Source organism: Girardinichthys multiradiatus, chromosome X (assembly GCF_021462225.1).
Source record: "Girardinichthys multiradiatus isolate DD_20200921_A chromosome X, DD_fGirMul_XY1, whole genome shotgun sequence".
Classification (NCBI taxonomy): Eukaryota; Metazoa; Chordata; class Actinopteri; order Cyprinodontiformes; family Goodeidae; genus Girardinichthys; species Girardinichthys multiradiatus.
In genome coordinates, this window is record NC_061817.1 from 969,937 (window position 1) to 992,815 (window position 22,879).

At 41.7% G+C, this 22,879-nt stretch overlaps 2 protein-coding genes across 2 annotated transcripts; one reads left to right on the plus strand and one right to left on the minus strand.

Moving 5' to 3' along the window:
• Positions 1 to 2,823: 2,823 nt before the first annotated feature.
• Positions 2,824 to 8,401, minus strand: LOC124862282 (protein YIPF1-like). The gene is made up of 9 exons (XM_047356104.1): positions 8,269 to 8,401; positions 8,015 to 8,077; positions 6,972 to 7,135; positions 6,806 to 6,883; positions 6,611 to 6,698; positions 6,325 to 6,441; positions 6,081 to 6,247; positions 3,671 to 3,853; positions 2,824 to 3,591 (listed from the first exon to the last, which is right to left on the minus strand). Exons 2-9 carry the CDS (start codon positions 8,043 to 8,045, stop codon positions 3,502 to 3,504), a joined length of 918 nt encoding a protein of 305 aa, XP_047212060.1. The 5' UTR covers positions 8,046 to 8,077; positions 8,269 to 8,401; the 3' UTR covers positions 2,824 to 3,501.
• A 655-nt stretch (positions 8,402 to 9,056) lies between these two features.
• LOC124863157 (mitochondrial import inner membrane translocase subunit Tim29-like) lies at positions 9,057 to 12,501 on the plus strand. Its single transcript, XM_047357420.1, has 3 exons — positions 9,057 to 9,254; positions 11,659 to 12,278; positions 12,372 to 12,501. The coding sequence occupies exons 1-3, from the start codon at positions 9,149 to 9,151 to the stop codon at positions 12,426 to 12,428; spliced, it is 783 nt and encodes a 260-aa protein (XP_047213376.1). The 5' UTR covers positions 9,057 to 9,148; the 3' UTR covers positions 12,429 to 12,501.
• The last annotated feature ends 10,378 nt before the right edge of the window (positions 12,502 to 22,879 follow it).

Consider the following 22,879-nt stretch of genomic DNA (forward strand, 5'->3'; position numbering starts at 1 on the left):
TTGACTTTTTTACAAACTCACTGCAATATCTGTCCATTACACATAGGGACACTGTTACTTACAATAATTTTAGAAGGTTCAAGCTTATTGCTTTGAATAAAAACTAAAGGTTTTCCATATAACAAAGCATCCTCTTTGATAAATTTCGGTATTTTTTCGCCTTTTACCCTAATTAGAGAACATTCACATAGATAATATTTGAGAGAGCTAATTTTATTTTCCTTCGATTAGTTTTTTTTTAATGGAAAAGTGTAGAATTGATCTACTTGAAACAGATCTGGACAATCATGTTCCAGCTGCTGTGCTGAAATTATCCGCAGCCAGGCTTTATTTGACTTTACCTGAGGTTCAAAACACTTAGGAGCTGGTAATGATGTATGCTGGTGGTATAATAGAATCAAGTGCCAAAAGTAAAATAATAAATATTTATACATCATTAGTGTTTTCACATAATAAATAAAAGTACAAATGGAATACCTCATAATAATCTATGTCAAATTATATCAAATTGATAATCAAAGAACTCCATTCCAATGTGAAATCCATTAATAAAAATTGTGATATGTTCATTTTCTTTCAGTTTTTATTCATTTATTTCATGGTTTCTGTGCTGCAGTGCTGCATGTTATTTAAACTGGCTCAGATTCTGATATCCGATTGGTTAACGCGGACACTAAGTCTACTTCAAACCAATGATCTAGAGTGAAGCAGTGTTAGCCCCACCCATTACCTTTAATGAGGGTAAAATAAATTCAATATGTTCTGCAGCTGTAGACCATGAAATAATACATAGTAAAACATTTGCTTTTCAAAGATTATATATTTATAGCTGGATTGGTTTTGTTAAATATAGAGAAATATTTGTGCCTATGGCTTAAATTTTAAATAAATGACACATTTAAGTGTTCATCTTGTTGTGTATTTTTCCTTTGAATATTGGCACTTTCGAAGATTAAGTCTGCATGATGGTTCCAATCATGCAGACTATCTTGAACTTTATGAAAGCATTGCAGACCTGGTATGATTGACTACATATGGAACCAGTTTGTGCATGTATTTATTAAACTTGGCATGACTGTAAATCAGCAATGTTTTTCTTAGCTGAATGTTGTTCAGATGGAGTTTCATTTTCAGTCCAAAGTTTCCTTCAAATTGAAAGTAATCTTTTAAAAATGGTATAAACCTTTAAAGCTGTTTCACCATAACGGCACTGATACAGCAGATACTATAACAGTTTCGTCTGTCTGACAAACTGTGTACCAACAGTAATATATATACAGTACTCACAAAAACTTTGGGATATTCTGCTTTCTGGTGAAATTTCAGTATGAACTTAAATGCACTATAACCTTTGAACATATGACCTACTTTAAACTTTTCAATATACATTTCCAACTGTTCAGTGTTTCAGAACTTTTGGCACGTGTTGTTCTCTAACATGGAGAACAGGTGTTTGATCCATGAATCGACCAATAAATTCTGGTTCAATCACAATTAAACAGTCATCATTATGCTGTTGACATTTTGACACCATGAGACCAAGACAGCAACTAAACAATTGATCAAGTCACCATTGAGAGGCTTCAAACAGGATGTTCTCAGACAGAAGTGACCACTGTAAGTAAATAAACTTTATTAATAAAGCACCTTTCACAGATAAAATGCTGTGAGTGCAAATAGAGTAGATACAAATATAGGCTTAATATAAAGCAGAGACAGTAAGAACAGCTAATAAAACAAAAGGTAGAACATTTACCTAAAAGCCTAAATGTTAAGATGTTTGAGACATCGAGGAGAACACCATGGATCAGCCACTATTGTCACCAGAAGCGCCTTTGGTGGTGGTGTTAGATTTGTCAAGTGGATACAGAACCTCCCTACACTTTGTGAATGGTACAGTGACAAGGCCATACTACCTGAATACCATCCTTAATCCAGTCCCCTGCATGAACAACACAGAACTAATTTCATCTTCATGGAGGACAATGCTACAGATCATCAAGGTCGTCTCATTAGTGAATGGCTACTGGAAACTGGGGTACCTCGAATTGAGTGACCTGCATTTCTCCAGACTCCCATAGAAAACCTGTGAAATTAGCTGAGTCGTCTTTTTTGAGATGAGGAAAGCATCATTGCATGCTTCTACTTAAATGCCCTATTTTATTGCACTTGAAAGTCAAAAATACCTCAATTTTGTGAGTAGTGTACTTAACTAGATGCCGCTTACTTATTAATGTAAAGTCTAAAAGGTGCAATGCGTAGTTTTTTGCCTTTGTTCTGATATTGAAGAAACTTTATAGCTGTTGGTCTATAGGTGCTGCCATTTAATGTAACATTCCATTTCATTTCTATACACTTAAAGTTAATAATTAAATTATAGGAATGCTGATGAAATGACACAATAAAAAGCAGGCCATAACCTGTCCTTGGTCTGCAAGTCAGACTTGTAGATTACATAACATTTTTATCTTTTGCCATATTAACAAATATATTACCAAAACATTATAGGCAAAACTGTCAGCGTACACGTCAACTTGACATAAAGATAAAGGCAAGTATTTCCCCACCATCACATGGACTGAACACTTCAGCTGGTTGTTCTTTCTTCATTTTCTGGCTGCCCTGATAATCTCAATAAAATACCTAAATTTAGTCCACAAACGTTCAAATAAAATTCTCTCAACCAGGTGATGATGTTGACATGTTCTCGCTGTGACTGTAGAAGTATGAAACATTGTCTAAAATATCCAAAAATGTAAAACTTACCAGAGTCTGGATAGTTGTTATATTCAGCACAGCCAGAAAGAGAAAAGGGACCAGTGATTTTAAAAGAAATAACCATTCAAAGTTTATTAACACAAAAGTAGGTCTCAGTAGCTTCACATTAGAAAATAAATAGCTGTAAACCTTCTTCATACTTTATGATTTAACTTAAACGTTTTAAATGAAAGTTATGAAAGTGAAAGCTGAGCTCTGAGGAGAGGGATGCGGTATGCCAGCATCACCACCTTTCAGTTCCAGATTAAATTACATTCAGAACAATATCTGCAGGCTGAAATGGCTTCTCTGTCTCCTGTCGTCTTCTTCATGCATGTTCATGTTTGATTAGGCAGGACAAAGAGGAATGTCAGTGGATTTGCACTCGCGTATGTGGGTTGACGAGGTTAACATTTTATGGTGCAAGAAAGATTTGTGGGGGAGTTTATACAATTTTCCAGAGGATTTGGCTCCTCATTGCAGCACCTCTAATATGTCTGAAAATGTAAGCAGATCTAACTCAGAGGCTGACTTAATAAGATCTAAAACCTGTTCTCCACTTCTGTTAACATTCTGGAAGGCTAATTGAGAATTTAACTTTCTTGGGGAAAGGTGGTCACGTTAAACCCTCTCCATGCACCACATCAAGAAAGATCACAGTAGAAAAACTTCCCAGTCACAGAGTAATGTATCTAATGTTCTGTGCTCCTGAAATGATGAGCCCTCTTCCCTTTACTGTCATGGTCAGTGGGCTTTGACCACCAACGTGGTATGGATCAGCGGGCTGATGGTGGTCGGTGGAGGTGTGTGAACTGTTGTTTGAAAGAAGTACAGCTGGAAGGAAAAAACAAAACCAAAGAGTTTTAGCAGTTTGTTGTAAATCAACGTGACCACACCCACGGAGCTCACTCACCTTACAGCCAACAGCCAGCAGTGTGTGCAACACCACAATGGTCACCACTGTGGCCACCGCTGTTACTTTGGTGTCGTCCCGGACAACAGGCCAGAAGGTGAGAACTAGGACTGAGCCAGAGATCACCATGGCAACTACAATCAGCGTCCATTGCAGCCAATCATATGGTATTATCCACAAAATCTGGAGATGACAAGGATGTACACGTGAAGTATTACACTCTGACCATCTGCCAAAGCCACTGAGGCAGAAACTCCCCTGGACCTCTGAACAGTTAGAAGTATCTAGCACCAAGCACGGATACTTTTCTTCTTTAGAAATAAATACAGTTTTCAGCAAAGGTATTTATGTCAAATGTACTTGTTTTAACCTTTTATCACATTCCATCCACTAACTTTCATGTGTTTTTTGGTGTTTTATGTGGCAGACCAACACAACTTAAAGCATAACTGAAGAGAAAAGAAAGTGATACATGCTTTCCAAAAATATTTTACATATTTAATTGTGTGGCATGCATTTGTATGCAGCACCCTTTACTCTGATACTCCTGATTAAAATCCATCACATCCAGCTGCTTTCAGGGTTACCTCATTAGTAAGGAGTTCATCTTTGTTTAATTAAATCTCTTGATACATTTAGCTGCTCTGTCAAGGCCTTGGAGGTTTTTACAGAACATTAGTGAACAAACAGCTTCTCAAAGACCAAGGAGCACAGCAGACAGGACAGGGTAACTCTGGAGAAGCTGCAGAGATCCACAGCTCAGGTGGAGAATCTGAATCAGAAAGCCAAAAGGCCTAAAGTTGCAGTTACAGAGCAAATATGAGGAGGAAGGAGCTTTTGTCAATTGAACATTATGCCAACATGCAAACATGAATGTATGGCACACAACTAATACTGCACATCACCCTGAACACACAATCTCCACCATAAAGCCTGGTGGTGGCAGTATCATGTTGTGGGGATGCTTTTCTTCAGCAGGAACAGAGCTGGTCAGAGATGATGGAAAGATGGATGGAGCTAAATCCTGGACAATCCTGAAAGAAGACTTGGGACTGGGGTGGAGGTTCACCTTCCAGCAGGACAGCCACCCTAAACATACAGCTAGAGCTGCTATGAGATTCAAGGTTCAAGATTCTTTATTGTCATTATGTCACCATAATGACATTTAGCTGAGACCCAGCTCAAAAGATACACATGTAGGTTATAGACACACAAAATGTAAAAACATTTATAGAAAGAGAGAACATATGTACATGGAATGTGACATGTAGTCTTTAGTATTTACATAAATTGCAGCTAGCGCTGAAATAGTATGAGATGGGCTGGTGGTTTAATTGTCTGCAGGGATGTTTAGTGTCTGCCTGCAGGGGAACAACTGCTTTGGGAAAGAAACTTTTTTATTTGATGTGATGGTCCTAAATCGTTTTCCTGACAGAAGTGGGACAAACAATGCAATGACCGGGTGGGTGTGGTCTGTAGCAATGTGTCTGGCCCATTCTGGACTCATGCAGCATAAATCGAGTCCAGCACCAGTAGACGACATCCCAGAATCCCCTCTGCTGTTCTCACCACCTGTGCCCCGTGCCATGCAGCTTCCATACCACACTGTCACATCAAGGCACAGGCCGCTTGCTGTTGGGGCCCTGTAAAAGTTTGTGAGCAGCTGAGTAGAGAGTTCGGTCCGTTTCAGCTTTCTGAGGAACAAGAGCCATTGTTGGACCTTCTTTACCAGGTGGGAGGTGTTCTCAGTCCAGGAGATGTCAGAGGAGATGTGAATGCCCAGGAACTTTATGCTGTCCACACGCTCCACCAGCTCTGTCTGTATGTAGAGAGGAGCGTGTTCAGTCTTCCTGGACCTCCTGTAATCCTGTATCACTTCCTTAGGTCTTGCTGGTGTTCAGGATCGTCTCGGAGCACCACTGAGTCAGATTGTGGACCTCTTCTCTGTAGTGGTTCTCATCATTGTTAGATATGAGACCCACCACAGTGGTGTCCTCCACAAACTTCACAATGGGATGGTTTAGTTTCAAGAATATTCTTGTGTTAGAATGCCCTAGTCAAAAGACCGGACCAGACCTAAATCCAGTTGAATATTTTTAGCAAGAATTGTAAAGCGATGTTCACAGAAATCTGATTGAACCGGAGTTATTTAGCTGTTCAGTCTAAAGATGTGCAAAGCTGGTACAGCCAGACCCCAATAGACTAAGAGGTTCTACAAATCATTTACTCAGGGGGGCACAATACAAATCCATGCCACACTTTTCAGGTTTATATTTGGAAAATATTCTCTTTTCCACAATTCTAGATTGTTTTGTGTTGGTTTAGAATCACTATAAAATACATCAAAGTTTTTGGTTAACAAAAGCTTTAAGTAGAGTAAATATTTCTGGAAGGCCTAATATACACTCACCGACGTAGGGATATAGATGAAGAGGGAATATCCATAGACGCACACAGTCTCCAGGAAGGAATAGCCTCCAACCTGCCTCTCAGCCCCCTGTCTCCAGGTCAAAAATCCCCACAGACCGATCGGCACCAGCCAGGCATACAAGAAGATCACCACTGCAGCTATAGTAACTGCAGTGAGACAGAGCAGAGTCAGCAGGCTGTGGGAAGCACCAGGGTGAGGTTATAAAAGACCTGTAGAGACTGACCCCTGTGGAACTGTGGCCTGTGGTGATAACTGGGGTTGCCAGGCTCTCTGAGGAAGATGGACACGTTCCCACTGATTGCTACTGAGAACACCAGAGTCACGCAAATCCAAAACGGGCCTGCACAAACACACATATTCACACTAACAATGAATCAAATGTTTTCATTTAAACCAATCCTTTCATAGTTCCTTTTTCAGGGACAGAATAAATTATCCACAGAATCCTCTGGCTTGTCATAGATGTTTCATAGCAAAATCCATTCTGAAATGTTTGACATTTAACGTACCATACAGGTCTGGGTTATTCCTCAGGTAGTGTTTGACAAAGTTCCTCCCTGGTAAAGGCATCATTGAGCCCTTGACTCTGTCCAGCACCTGTATCAGGATGGGTGGGGAACCAAAGCAAACCAACATTAACCTACTATCAGATCTTAGCTGTGTTCAGAAGCTATTTACACACAAGGTGTGAGTTGTGCTCATACCTGCACTGTGTCCACATTAAAGAAAGACTGATAGTATTCAAACGTCCAGAAGCCACCACTTGGTTTCTGTCCTAAAAGCTGGAAAAACAGAGCAGCTGTCAGCTACTGTCCACTCCAAACACCAACAGTGCACTTTGTGATTAGGTCCTTATAAAAAAAAAAAGACCTCTGAACCTTCCTCCTGAACCTCCTCGTCCTCAGACAGGTCTAGTTTTACATCTTCCCCAGGTGCTGGTGTTCCAGCTGTGATGGTGGGGTCATTCGATGCAGATATGCTAAGTGTGGAGGCCCCGGGGTCAGCTGATAGAAGATCTGCTGCTGCTTCAAACTCTACACATAAAGAAGGACAAGAGGTGTTGAAAACCGTTCTCTTCCACCTTGTGGTGGTATACAATATAAAATATCAATAAAATACAGTTAATGTGTGATTTAATGTGATAAAATATGAAAAAATAAATAAAATAAATCGAACAGCACGCCCAAGGTCTTTTCACAAGCATCCAGTGGGCTAGAGACCAGGACTGCAGGTAGGCCATCCTCTCCCAAATTTTGAAGGTTATCTCTTGATGAAGCTGTGGGGATCATGTTAACATCTTGGAGAAGAGTATTTGGTGGAGATATGGGATTGTCATTGGTTGCAGAATCTCATCTCGATATCTCTGCATTGAAATTGCTTCCAATGACGATGAGTCCAGTTTTTTTCAGCGCAGGAGGTGCTGCCCCACATCATCACACTGCCTCCACCCAAAGATCTATGGCAATGGCACGGACCATTTCACAGGTTTTTCATGAGTGCAACCCACTGATGAATGGCTGCTGCTCAACCCACAAATGCATTTTCCTTATCAATGTGGCACAATTAAAAAGGGCAATAAACAGGCTTTCCAACAGTAGAAAATATGTTGCCAAGAAGAATCATTACAGCAAATAATAAAAAACATAAAAGCGCTGCAAAGTTTAAATCTTTTAAACCCTAACAATAAATGTTTTTTTCTGGCAATTTGTTGATAGTGTTTTCACAAGAGCTGCTCTCATCCAATGTAACCACCAGATGGCGCAGTTTAAATAACACTATATTCTTCCAGTGGACAGCTTCGACAAACAGATGGTTACAATGAATGTGATTTAGTGGTTTACATTTCACTTTAATCTGATCATTAACGGCTAAACACGAAGGAGGAGAAACAGACAGCAGGCTGCCATATTCACCTTGGAACTGCAGATCATTTGGACCGGCCATCGCTTGTTTAGAACAGCAGCTTCATGCAAAACCTGGAACAGAAGGAGTTCTGAGGATCCCAGCGCATATTCTGAATGACGTGTCTTATATTTTAAATTCATAAACTAATTACAGTAAAAACAATAAGAATTTAGCCGAAAGTTAAATCATAGCTAAAAGCAGATAATGTGGTGTTTCAGGCAACAGAATGAAACGATAAAGCTTATAAAAAAAACGAACCAACCTGTCTACAAAGACGCAGCTAGACTGAAATGTTTAGAACTAAACGTCTCTGTAAGGTTAACGGACTGGAAGCATCGCTACACCGTCCAAACTACGTCACCAGCCTAGAGAGGAGGTGTTCCGGTACACGTCACCACGTAAACAAAGTCATCACGTGCGCATGTTTGTCAAAATGATCAAATCATTGGATTTTTTTCTGTCACCCTAAACCGTTCTTGCTCTTGGCGAAAGAAGCTGTCGTTCATTTCAATTCTATTTATCCGTCTAGTGACTTCCTCAGACCTAGATCCAACTTTGAAAGTAATGTCTGTGCATTTTATAACTCAAATATAGAAACCACAAATCACGTATTTTACGAATGCGAATTTTCTCTTCAATTCTGGAATCAACTACAAGTAATGGTTTGGTCAAAAAAACGTTGCTAACCGCTTATCTCAGTGCTCATAATGGCAAAACATTACATATATAGTTTCAAGTCCCCTCCCATCTTTAATGGTTTATATAATTAAAATGATACAGCAAATTCTTAATTTATATGAAAACAAAATGTGCAAATGAGCAATTTAACCAGATAGAGCATTACAAACTAACTGAGGCTTAATGTTAGGTGCCTTGTTTGTACAATGACCTTGATTGAATAAAGATTGTAAGAATACAATAATTAATTTTTCAACTACAGTACTTGTATTTCTAGTTACTTACAACATATATCATTCTGCATATTCATACTGATATTTTTCTTCTTTCTTTGCCTTCGCGGAACCTTTATTGCTTTAGTCTTCCTTACGGAGGACTAAAGCCGAGCCACCCAGTGAGCGCCATTTTGAGCTCGCAGCTCTTGACATGTTAGCTGTAGACGAAGGTGACCGTGTTCAGTAGAAATGTCTTCTGTGCGGACAGCCAGGAGGATGTTCTGTGCTGCGGCACAAACAGCAGCTGCTGCGGGTTCAAGCAGCCGCTGGGAGAGGCTGAAGAGCAGCAAAGCGGGTGAGAAACTAGTTTACAGAGAGAAAGTTAGCGGAGGTTCAGGGACACATTATTCTAATTCACATAATGATTGTTTATGGAAGACAGTTTTATTGATTTATTTATAGTTTGAAATATGTTTAACTGTGATGCGGTTTCGTTGATCCCGTTATAGCCTTGGTCCATCAGGATTGAGATGCATGCGGCTCATTGCAGCAAACTGCAGAACGTAGGCGGAAATTAATGTTTAATGCAACATAATCATATATGACTGCTAAACTGGCGTTGTTATGCAAATATCCACACAACTCAACGGACATTTTATTAGGTACATCCGTTTAACACTAATAGCATATTAGTTAATCACGTGGCAGCAGATGGATGCATTTAGACAGGAAGGTAGATATGGTGAAGAACACTTGCTGAAGTTCAAAACTTTAATCTATGCAACAATATGTCCACCCATCCACTCCACAATCCCTCCATCCATCCATCTCCCCACCCAAAGACGACTCCTTCCAAACCGAAAGGGAACTCTTGAAATGTGTATCTGGAATTTTCTCTTGGGCAAGAAATGTAAAAAAAATGACTAATAAAACGGGGTCAATAGGACTCCAGAAGGTCATGTCATTTTGTTGAAAGAATAAAGCAGAAAGTTGCAGAACCTATGCAAGCTAACTCAAGCAGGCTTTGGGAAACAGTCAGGACCAGTAATGTTCTATTTTTGCTCAAATGAAGTATACAGGTCCTTCTCAAAATATTAGCATATTGTGATAAAGTTCATTATTTTCCATAATGTAATGATGAAAATTTAACATTCATATATTTTAGATTCATTGCACACTAACTGAAATATTTCAGGTCTTTTATTGTCTTAATACAGATGATTTTGGCATACAGCTCATGAAAACCCAAAATTCCTATCTCACAAAATTAGCATATTTCATCCGACCAATAAAAGAAAAGTGTTTTTAATACAAAAAACGTCAACCTTCAAATAATCATGTACAGTTATGCACTCAATACTTGGTCGGGAATCCTTTGGCAGAAATGACTGCTTCAATGCGGCGTGGCATGGAGGTAATCAGCCTGTGGCACTGCTGAGGTCTTATGGAGGCCCAGGATGCTTCGATAGCGGCCTTTAGCTCATCCAGAGTGTTGGGTCTTGAGTCTCTCAACGTTCTCTTCACAATATCCCACAGATTCTCTATGGGGTTCAGTTCAGGAGAGTTGGCAGGCCAATTGAGCACAGTGATACTATGGTCAGTAAACCATTTACCAGTGGTTTTGGCACTGTGAGCAGGTGCCAGGTCGTGCTGAAAAATGAAATCTTCATCTCCATAAAGCTTTTCAGCAGATGGAAGCATGAAGTGCTCCAAAATCTCCTGATAGCTAGCTGCATTGACCCTGCCCTTGATAAAACACAGTGGACCAACACCAGCAGCTGACACGGCACCCCGGACCATCACTGACTGTGGGTACTTGACACTGGACTTCTGGCATTTTGGCATTTCCTTCTCCCCAGTCTTCCTCCAGACTCTGGCACCTTGATTTCCGAATGACATGCAGAATTTGCTTTCATCCGAAAAAAGTACTTTGGACCACTGAGCAACAGTCCAGTGCTGCTTCTCTGTAGCCCAGGTCAGGCGCTTCTGCCGCTGTTTCTGGTTCAAAAGTGGCTTGACCTGGGGAATGCGGCACCTGTAGCCCATTTCCTGCACACGCCTGTGCACGGTGGCTCTGGATGTTTCTACTCCAGACTCAGTCCACTGCTTCCGCAGGTCCCCCAAGGTCTGGAATCGGCTCTTCTCCACAATCTTCCTCAGGGTCCGGTCACCTCTTCTCGTTGTGCAGCGTTTTCTGCCACACTTTTTCCTTCCCACAGACTTCCCACTGAGGTGCCTTGATACAGCACTCTGGGAACAGCCTATTCGTTCAGAAATGTCTTTCTGTGTCTTACCCTCTTGCTTGAGGGTGTCGATAGTGGCCTTCTGGACAGCAGTCAGGTCGGCAGTCTTACCCATGATTGGGGTTTTGAGTGATGAACCAGGCTGGGAGTTTTAAAGGCCTCAGGAATCTTTTGCAGGTGTTTAGAGTTAACTTGTTGATTCAGATGATTAGGTTCATAGCTCGTTTAGAGACCCTTTTAATGATATGCTAATTTTGTGAGATAGGAATTTTGGGTTTTCATGAGCTGTATGCCAAAATCATCCGTATTAAGACAATAAAAGACCTGAAATATTTCAGTTAGTGTGCAATGAATCTAAAATATATGAATGTTACATTTTCATCATGACATTATGGAAAATAATGAACTTTATCACAATATGCTAATATTTTGAAAAGGACTTGTAGAAGATAGATCCAAGGTGATTAATATTCAGCCAAAACTTCGCCTAAATTGTGCCTGTTCTGTTGTCTTCAGGTGTGTGGTGTCGCAGCCTGCTGTCCGACTATAAGGAAGCATGCAGGGAGATGGTTGTCAGTGCTTGGGAACGGCCAGTAAAAACCTCCGTATACGTGACTCTGCTGGGTGGGGCCTGGGCCTGTTTTCACGTAAAACCTGACCAGTCATCTTTTGAGGCTGCCTTGCTGGAGCGCTCCACCCAATTGGGCCTTCTGTCCCCTTGGATCCGTAATGGCTTCTCTGATGGCCATGTTCAAAACCTGGTGAAACTTCGTAATGACGATCGGCTCCGCTATGCCAGCCTGGGACTTCTCTGTGTGGTTTACCAGGCTAACTACGACCCTGACACCATGCTGTATGAAGCCCGGTGCTCCAACTTGTCAATGCCCTGGAGAGAGCTTCCTCAGCGGGTGCTGGACATCGGCTTCATTGGCTGCTGGTGGATACTGGACTCAAAGATGAAGGACTATGATGTCAATAAGGATGAATACAAACACCTCCCGGCGTACATGCAGGCAACCTCACCCCCTGGCCCTCAGGAGGTGGAGAGGAATGAGAGGTTACACAGGGATTCCTGGTTACCGCTGACGATGGAGGACAAGGAGGAAGAAACAACTGTTGTGGACAGAATGGAGAATGTCAGTGAGGAGAGTAAAATAAAACTGTGAGGCAGGAACAGACTGGAGTTTAATCTGTGAAGGTTTATTGCTCTTATTTGTGCTTTCTTTCAGTGTTGGATTCAACTTGAACACTGGATTTCCAGCCTGAAAAAGAAACTTCTATTTTAGTTTCTTTGTTTTTTACACGGTATGTTGGTGAATATTTTATACCATGTAAATAAATCTGCCACCTTGAACCACACATGTACTAATCAGTGTGTGATTTAACAGGAATTTAATAATCAGTCTGGTTATAGATAACCCAAAGCTTTTTGCTATCCTGCTGCTGTAGCCCACCATGGACACTATAAAGTAACAAGCTAAGGCACATCAGATGCCAGCCTTGCCCCTGTCCTCTTTGGTAAAGAAATAACTACCTAAAATATCCACAGCTTTGACACACAGAGTTTGTAGTTGTTTAATAATTTATTCTGATTAAATATCAAAACTTTAAAGAAGTTATCTGATTGGTCTTTACAGGGCAAATGACTAATAAATGCAATGCATGGCAAAAGTATTTGCCCCGTTAAACATTTCTTCTGTTTTCGCTTAAATGTTTCAGGTCATCAATAGGATAAAAACTCTTCAACCTGACTTTAAAATACGTAATCCTTAATCTAATAACTAGTTCCACCGTTAGCAGCAACAACTGCCATCAGATTTATGTGATAATGAGTACTTTAAATCTGCAGAGAATCCTCAGCTATGCTGGATGATTCTCCAGCATGGACAGCCTGTTTAAGGTCATGGCAGTTTTTTGTTTCTTGGTCTGTCTCATAAATCCCACCAGAATACATTGGACTTTGTAAGTCTATGACACAAAAGGTGAAAAACAGTGAATATCTCTGCAAGGCAGTGTTGCTCAGAGGCTGTCAGACACTAGAAAATAAGCCAAAGGAGGATGGATATCTCACTTGAAATGACATCTTACAGGAGACAGTGGATCCACGGTGAGTTCAGGTAAAGTTTGTATTTCAGCCTTAATGTGAACAGGGCCTGAACGTTTGTTCTTACATTGAAAGCTATAGAACGCAGATTATATCACAGTTTGGTCAACAGCATTCCACGATCTTTGCTAATCAGTAGTCAGTAACAAAGTATCAGATGTTATGTGAAGAAAGGCACAATTCAGAATCTAGGCTCTGATTTTTACCAGCCCAGCTTCTATGCTGGTTCGATCCAAGGCATGCTGATGGTAGGTTTTTACCACCAGATGGTGCTCTAGTGCAAAGCATTTGTCACACTGATTCATATAAAAATAAAATCAGTTTTATGATCTACTATGTATCTACTATAATGAGGTGGAATGAATGGGGAACACATAAAGAACATGACTCAACATCAGCACAATGAAACAATTTAATGTCTCAAAAACCCAAGCAATGCAATGTCTAGAAAATAAAGATTTGATCAAAAGATTTTTTCAGTGTTCCACTATAATCCCCTGCAGTAACCTATAAGCTATGCTCGGCTCTAACGTGAACGTGGGTTCATGAGCGAGGATTTTTGTGGATTTATTTTTCCAGTGTAGTGTAATTCTTTTTATTATCTTTCTTGTCTTTCCCTAAATCCTTCAGAATTCCCCTTCACAACATGTCCTTGATCTCATCATGTGAAATGAAGGTTTTTAGGAAAAAGACCCATGCGGCATTTTGTTGGGCTGCATGGCAGCCTTTGGGATTATGCTGTCAAATATGGAGAACATGATGGTGTGGCTGTGGATGGAAGCAGATCAGTCTTTACTGCTGACATGACCACTGATGGAATTAGCACAATGGATTCTCAATCAGTGGGTCTCACATTGGGTTCAGTGGGATGGAAATCAACACCTTATGTAAAAGATGAGCCAAAACATTTTTAAAAGGATCCCGGTAGTTGCCTAGGACAAAGAAATAAAACATTCCAAGAGGGAGTCTGATGACGAGCGGGAATCGGATGAACCCACCCTTGAGCATGTCTCTTACTTCCTGAACTTTAATGAAAAGCAAGACGAGTCAGAAACAAGTGGCAGGTGAACATAAAAGCCTGAGAAGTTACTGAGTAAACATCTTGATATAAGACTTCAGTCAGTCACTTTTGTTAATGTATATTTTTTTATGGAACGTCTTTTATTTAAGTTCTAAGAACATATACTTTAGACCATGTTTACATTAGTATCTTACAATAAACGCTTATTTATTATTATTTATCTCTCTTTAGGGGTCACCACAGCGGACCATCTAACTTCACCCTCCTCTTTTAACCCAACCCTCTACATATCTTTCTTCACCGCATCCTCAAACTTTCTCTGGGATCTCCATACTCATCTCTCCTTGTCCTATAAATCCACCATCTATTCTTAACACACATACCAGCCTTGTCTCCCCAGCTTTGTGTTTAAAGTACTCCACCTGGTACCTCTAAAATACTAATTTCTAATCCTGTCCATTTTGATCACTACCAATGGAAATCTAAACATTATAACCTCAGCTCCACCTCCTGTTTTAGGTGATGCCACCACCTCTAAACTACGTATAAGAGCAGGTCTCACTGCCAACTTTACCCCCAGTAATTTCTGCACTCTCTTCCTGTCTTGGCATTTTAGGGATACCATATAGAGAAGTTGGTTGCCCCAATGTGCCAGGGCAGTTTTGTGGCGTGCTAGAACGAATTAGAAATGTTTTATATTGGATAGTGTTAGTGGAGGGCAGGAGTGCAATGGTTTTGCATTTTAACAGACTCAAACCTTTTATTTGTCCTGTGTGAGAGACAACGGACCATAAGAGACAATGGAGAAGAACTGGTGCTCATCAGGACCAGGTGGTTTGCTGGTTAGGTGCACTGGTGAACCACAGAGATTGCAGAAGATTGAAAGGCTGATAACAGAAATGTGCCATCCCACCCAGGGCCCGGGACCAAATCCACTGTCAGCAAATAGGTGGTGGAAGAGAAATGAGCGGTGTAGTTGACCTAAACTATTCAGCCATCAATTGACTTGGGGCAAGCAAGTACACCTCTTATGCTATGAGCCGGAGGAAGGAGGGAGCCAGAGGACCCAAGAAGCAGCCTATGAGGGATGTCCAAAATGACAGCCGTCTGTCAGCATCGAAGTCAAATTTAAGTGTTGTGACAAATCACACTTAAGGAAGTGTACTGTTTGGGGCTGCCGGCACTGAAGACAGGTATGTGGTATAAGGACAAGCTCCTGTGGTAGGCAGTGTGGAGTCACAGAGAGTGGGATAAATAGGAGTGCTGTTATCTGTTCTACAGCTGTGATTAGAAACTCTCCTACAGCCTGTGGATTGGACTAGTTCTGCCGAAAGAGTGAGTTCCTGTCCTATCACGGACCCTGTTCCGGTGCCAAAACTTAGACCCTTTTTAATGTCTACAGTCTTTTTTTGTGCTCAGTGTTTGGCCTTTTAGATTGCAGCCATATTCGCGTATTAGTGGGGTAAATACAGGTCCTTCTCAAAATATTAGCATATTGTGATAAAGTTCATTATTTTCCATAATGTCATGATGAAAATGTAACATTCATATATTTTAGATTCATTGCACACTAACTGAAATATTTCAGGTCTTTTATTGTCTTAATACGGATGATTGTGGCATACAGCTCATGAAAACCCAAAATTCCTATCTCACAAAATTAGCATATCATTAAAAGGGTCTCTAAACGAGCTATGAACCTAATCATCTGAATCAACGAGTTAACTCTAAACACCTGCAAAAGATTCCTGAGGCCTTTAAAACTCCCAGCCTGGTTCATCACTCAAAACCCCAATCATGGGTAAGACTGCCGACCTGACTGCTGTCCAGAAGGCCACTATTGACACCCTCAAGCAAGAGGGTAAGACACAGAAAGACATTTCTGAACGAATAGGCTGTTCCCAGAGTGCTGTATCAAGGCACCTCAGTGGGAAGTCTGTGGGAAGGAAAAAGTGTGGCAGAAAACGCTGCACAACGAGAAGAGGTGACCGGACCCTGAGGAAGATTGTGGAGAAGGGCCGATTCCAGACCTTGGGGGACCTGCAGAAGCAGTGGACTGAGTCTGGAGTAGAAACATCCAGAGCCACCGTGCACAGGCGTGTGCAGGAAATGGGCTACAGGTGCCACATTCCCCAGACCTGGGCTACAGAGAAGCAGCACTGGACTGTTGCTCAGTGGTCCAAAGTACTTTTTTCGGATAAAAGCAAATTCTGCATGTCATTCGGAAATCAAGGTGCCAGAGTCTGGAGGAAGACTGGGGAGAAGGAAATGCCAAAATGCCAGAAGTCCAGTGTCAAGTACCCACAGTCAGTGATGGTCTGGGGTGCCGTGTCAGCTGCTGGTGTTGGTCCACTGTGTTTTATCAAGGGCAGGGTCAATGCAGCTAGCTATCAGGAGATTTTGGAGCACTTCATGCTTCCATCTGCTGAAAAGCTTTATGGAGATGAAGATTTCATTTTTCAGCATGACCTGGCACCTGCTCACAGTGCCAAAACCACTGGTAAATGGTTTACTGACCATGGTATCACTGTGCTCAATTGGCCTGCCAACTCTCCTGACCTGAACCCCATAGAGAATCTGTGGGATATTGTGAAGAGAACGTTGAGAGACTCAAGACCCAACACTCTGGATGAGCTAAAGGCCGTTATCGAAGCATCCTGGGCCTCCATAAGACCTCAGCAGTGCCACAGGCTGATTGCCTCCATGCCACGCCGCATTGAAGCAGTCATTTCTGCCAAAGGATTCCCGACCAAGTATTGAGTGCATAACTGTACATGATTATTTGAAGGTTGACGTTTTTTGTATTAAAAATACTTTTCTTTTATTGGTCGGATGAAATATGCTAATTTTGTGAGATAGGAATTTTGGGTTTTCATGAGCTGTATGCCAAAATCATCCGTATTAAGACAATAAAAGACCTGAAATATTTCAGTTAGTGTGCAATGAATCTAAAATATATGAATGTTACATTTTCATCATGACATTATGGAAAATAATGAACTTTATCACAATATGCTAATTTTTTGAGAAGGACCTGTACATCTATGGAATGCCCACAGTTGCAGCTGCAGGTACCCTTAAGTTGCATGTTGTTTACAGTGCAGTATAGAATTATTTAATGTAGTGTTCCATGCCTTATTTGGGTGCCGTGCAGTTTGGTGATGATTTCTCCAGTTCACGGTTCTCCAGAAATTCATTGAGACATGGACATGGAGGATTTAAACCTCTATATTCAAAACAAGGTCTGGGACTCTTTCTTTTCAACAAAGAATAAACTGACACTCATGGGAGACAATGAGGGACAGATGATGCCAGTGGGTATGGAGTCATTCATGTTCTCCATAGCTTCACATTCTAAACAGGGGGAGGCTGAATAGGCAACCGGAAGGGAATGCATATATGGCAGAAGTACCAAGTTGGTCATATTGTTCAGTCATGTTTAAGCAAGATAAGATACTTGTGCAGGCAGCAACTATGGACACAGTAGGTAAGCCTGAACAGTTTATTTTAATAAGTGCAGTTAATATAGCACCAATTCACAACCCATGTCATGTCAAGGCATTTTACAAATAAAATAAATTAAATCAAACTATACAACTGATTCCATGTCAAGTGCATACATTCCAGTTGATCCTAGTTATCAAACAATGCAGTCAAGTTCAATTCATTATTCAAATTGGTTTAAAAGTTATCTAATGAAACTCAGCAGATTGTAATGTACTGTTGAGTTATTGACTTGCAGCTTTCACTCCTGTACTAGCATGCAGTTGCTGGCATTGAGTAGTTATCGTAGCAGCAATCCCCTATACTGAGAATGTGTGTTGGGAAAACTCCCCTTTAACATGAAGAAATCTCTAGCAAAACCAGAACCAGGCTCAGTATGAGTGGCTATCCACCAAGACTGACTTGGAGTTTGAGAAGATGGAGCACTCACGAAAAAGAGCGCTGACCCAGGAGTAAAAGAAAAAGTAGAGAGTTAATGGCAGCAGTAGCAGTTTTCTGGGTCCTCACTTCCAAGAGAAAAGGTCCTTTTTCTCAGGGTAGGACTTTCTATCATGATCACCAAGTATTTGGGGTTTTGATTCTCTTTTGTGTGTAATCTTGATAATTTTTGTAGTGTTATCAGGTTCTTAGATTTTATTTTCTTTAGTTCAGGTCCCTGTTTCGATTGTTAGGTGACTTTAGTTGTGTACTCTTTTATGATTTACCTCATGGTTAACTTTAGTGTTTATGTACATTTTTGCATTAATATTCTGCTGGATTTCCCCTTTATGTTTCTCTCTGTCTGTTCCTGCTCATTTATTCTTCTCCCTCAGCCTTTCTGTCTTCACTGGTCTCAGCTAGTACTCATTATCTCCTGATTACTCTCACATGTCATGCCTTCTCCCCATTCTCTACTAGTATTTATAACTGTTTAGTTGTCATTGTTCTTTGCTGGAATCTCTTATACTCATTTCCATGTCCCATTGTTTTGGTTGTTGCTCCGGATTCTACTACCTGCCAATTTCATGTTCTGTACTCTTTGTAAATGTTTTCTTTGTAGGTTTTTGGCTTATTTATTAAATAATTCAACTCTCCATGTGGCCCCTGAATTCCTGTCTGCATTTTAATCCTTTCAACTCCACTTTATTTAATAGAAGCCAATACCAGGACCAAGCGGAAAGTCAAGCTTATCAATGCCACAAACCTTAGAGGCGGATCCAGCAGCAGTTGGAGGAGGCAAAAAGAACTTATGCGGACAAAATATAGATTCTGGAGTGCACCTTATGGGGAACCATGCTAGTGCTTGTGCCACTGAGGTGTTATCCACGGCAAGATGACTCCTGTGTCCGGTTGAGGTTTTCTGCCTATCTGCTGCTGCTTCATCTTCGCACCTCAGATGCCGTCATAAGACCTCCACGCCTACTCAGGACGATTAAGTCAGCAACAACCCACCCTCCTTATAATCACTAGTGTTAATGGAAAAATAATAATGCACGTCAATACATTTATTTAACAAGGAGACCAGTGAGAATCAAAGTGGCACTTTATTAATTCGTGCAAGAATTGAGAATGGACAGATACAGATACAGTCAAACCAGTGTCTCAGTCTGCACACTCGGCGGTAGAAAAAGACAAACCTTTATAGTTCTTGCACAGGCTGTGAATATAATTCACAATACAGAGGAGACAAGGAGATAAAACAGTCCTTGAGCATCGGATATCTAAAAAAGGTTAGCATGATGTGAAGGCCCGGAGAGAAGAGCGGTATCTTCTCTTGGGTAAACACCACCTCCATATAAGAAAGGTCTTGCATTCCATTCATTCTAAGTGTGCCATGCTGAGCTGGCAAAAGTACACTGCTCAAAAAAATAAAGGGAAGACTTAAACAACACAATATAACTCCGAGTAAATCAAACTTCTGTGAAATCAAACTGTCCACTTAGGAAGCAACACTGATTGACAATAAATTTCACATGATGTTGTTCAAATGAAATAGACAACAGGGGGAAATCTTTGGCGATTAGCAAGACACTCAATACAGGAGTGGTTCTGCAGGTGGGACCACAGACCACTTCTCAGTACTTATGTTTTCTGGATGATGTTTTGGTCACTTTTGAATGTTGGTGGTGCTTTCACACTCGTGGTAGCATGAGACGGACTCTACAACCCACACAAGTGGCTCAGGTAGTGCAGCTCATCCAGGATGGCGCATCAATGTAAGCTGTGGCAAGAAGGTTTGCTGTGTCTGTCAGCATAGTGTCCAGAGCCTAGAGACGCTACTAGGAGACAGGCCAGTACACCAGGAGACATGGAGGAGGCCGTAGAAGGGCAACAACCCAGCAGCAGGACCACTACCTCCGCCTTTGTGCAAGGAGGAACAGAAGGAGCACTGCCAGAGCCCTGCAAAATGACCTCCAGCAGGCTCTAGTGTGTTTTTCCACTTTAATTTTGTGTGTGACTCCAAATCCAGGCCTCCATTGGTTAATAAATTGGATTTCCATTGATGAATTTTGTCTGATTTTGTTGTCAGCACATTCAACTTTGTACAGAACAAAGTAATCAATAAGAATATTTCTTTCTTTCAAATCTAGGATGTGTTATTTGAGTGTTCCTTTTATTTTTTTGAGCAGCATATATCCAGTCTGAACTGGACATTTCATGGACAACAAGCTGATTTAGGACACACATAGGAAAATAAACACTAAACAGGTTGACTTATTTGAATTTTTCCACCATCACTAGCAGCACTTCCAGCTGCAGACCACTGGAGGGCGCTGAAGGAGCAGCAGGAAGTGGTTCCCATGTACTCAGCAGCAGCACCGGTCCCTTCAGCTGCAGATTCCACGACCTGCCAAGGCCTTCTTTCTGAATCGGAGCTCATTATTCTCCCACCTTTGAGCCCAAGAGCCCACTGCGTGCCGCCTCAGAGCCCCAGAGCCAAGACCCCATCTGCATCTCTGTTTCCATAATCATCTTCATCTACATTCCTGGCTTAGTCATCTTCAGTACCACCATCAAAATCATCACCTACATTCCTGGTCCGATCATGTTTAGCACTGCCATCTGCTCATCTTGTTCAGCCATCTGCAACTTCACTCCAACCTCATGTTTCTGTTCCTCAGTTGTATGACGAGTGTGTCCAGGTTGACCCGTCTGGTGTTCTTGTTCCTGAGTTCTATGACGAAGGTATCCAGGAGGATCCACTTCGTGCTCCTGTTCTTGCATTTTCCGAAGAGAGTGTCCAGGTGGATCTGCCTCATGTTACTGTGTTCTTCGACAAAGGCTTCAAGATAGACTTACCTCTGTCTATGTCTCCAGAACCTCATCAAAGGATCTGGCGTCACTCTCCAAAGCTCAATTGAGGGTTCTCCAGGCTTCAACACCACTCTGCCAAGGGATCCAGCAGTTCCACCGCTGTTCTCCAGGGTTCCTCAGAGGGTTCTTAGTGCCATTATCCAAGGTGTCACTGCCCTTCCTCAAGGTTTCTCTGGCGGTACCACAGCCATTCTCCAGGGTTCCAACGCCCCCTCACCCCACCAGTCTTCAGAGCTTGTCTGTGTCTAGTAGACCAGCTTCTTGAGCTTCTTTGTAAACTCTGTGAAGTGGTTTACAGAGCTCCGTCGTGGCTTCCAGTGTCCAGGGCTCCCCTGTGGTCTCCAGTGTTGAACAATCTTAAATCTCCAAGCTAACCTCCAGAGAAGTTAATCCGTGGGTTCTCCATACCACGTGATCGACAGCCCGACAAGGCTCTGTGAGGGTATTCAAGCCCCGTGTGGTCAACCTCCTGACAAGGTTCTATGTGGGTTCTCCTGGTTCCCTAGTTGACCTTCTAGGCTTAGTCTCTACCTCATCTGGCCTCCAAGGCTCTGTCCCTGCCGACCCATCTATCTTAGTCAAAATGTCCTTGGGCAAGACACTTCACACACCTTGTCTGCTGATGTGGCCACAATGTAGCCATTCACTGTCAGTGTGTGAAACGCTGAATGACTGATTGTGGTGTAAAGTGCTTTGGAGTCCTTGTCTTAATAAAGCACTACACAAGTGCAGGCTATATACCAATAAAGGTATTTTAAATACAGTAATTGGCCACTTTATTAGGTACACCTGTCCAACTGCTCATTAACGCAAATTTCTAATCAGCCAATCACATGGCAGCAACTCAATGCATTTAGACATGTCTACATGGTCAAGACGATCTGCTGCAGTTCAAACCGAGCATCAGAATGGGGAAGAAAGGTGATTTAAGTGACTGAACGTGGCATGGTTGTTGGTGCCAGACGGGCTGGTCTGAGTATTTCAGAAACTGCTGATCTACTGGGATTTTCATGCACTACCATCTCTAGGGTTTACAGAGAATGGTTGGAAAACGAGAAAATATCCAGTGAGCGGCAATTCTGTGGGCGCAAATGCCTTGTTGATGCCAGAGGTCAGAGGAGAATGGCCAGACTGGTTTGAGCTGATAGAAAGGCTACAGTAACTCAAATAACCACTTGTGACAACCAAGGCATGCAGAAGAGCATCTCTGAACACACAACACGTCAAACCTTAAGGTGGATGGGCTACAGCAGCAGAAGACCACGCCGGGTGCCTCTCCTGTCACCTAAGAACAGGAAACTGAGGCTACAATTCGCACAGGCTCACTAAAATTGGACAATAGAAGATTGGAAAAAGTTGCCTGGTCTGATGAGTCTCGATTTCTGCTGCGACATTTAGATGGTAGGGTCAGAATTTGGCATCAACAACATGAAAGCATGGATCCATCCTGCTTTGTATCAATGGTTCAAGCTGGTGGTGGTGGTGTAATGGTGTGGGGGATATTTTCTTGGCACACTTTGGGCCCCTTAATACCAATTGACCATCGTGTCAACGCCACAGCCTACCTGAGTATTGTTACTGACCATGTCCATCCCTTTATGACCACAGTGTACCCATCTTCTGATGATTACTTCCAGCAGGATAACGCGCCATGTCATAAAGCACGAATCATCTCAGACTGGTTTCTTGAACATGACAATGAGTTCACTGGACTCAAATGGCCTCCACAGTCACCAGATCTTAATCCTATAGAGCACCTTTGGGATGTGGTGGAATGGGAAATTCGCATCACGGATGTGCAGCAGACAAATCTG

Coding starts and splice junctions, on each gene's coding strand:
- LOC124863157 (XM_047357420.1), top strand. CDS start 9,149: ATGTCTTCTGTGCGGACAGCCAGGAGGATGTTCTGTGCTGCGGCACAA. Junction 9,255..11,658: donor GCTGAAGAGCAGCAAAGCGG/GTGAGAAACTAG, acceptor TGTTGTCTTCAG/GTGTGTGGTGTCGCAGCCTG. Junction 12,279..12,371: donor TTGTGGACAGAATGGAGAAT/GTCAGTGAGGAG, acceptor GCTTTCTTTCAG/TGTTGGATTCAACTTGAACA.
- LOC124862282 (XM_047356104.1), bottom strand. CDS start 8,045: ATGGCCGGTCCAAATGATCTGCAGTTCCAAG. Junction 6,884..6,971: donor TTCAGGAGGAAGGTTCAGAG/GTCTTTTTTTTT, acceptor CTGTTTTTCCAG/CTTTTAGGACAGAAACCAAG. Junction 3,592..3,670: donor TGCTGGCTGTTGGCTGTAAG/GTGAGTGAGCTC, acceptor TTTTCCTTCCAG/CTGTACTTCTTTCAAACAAC.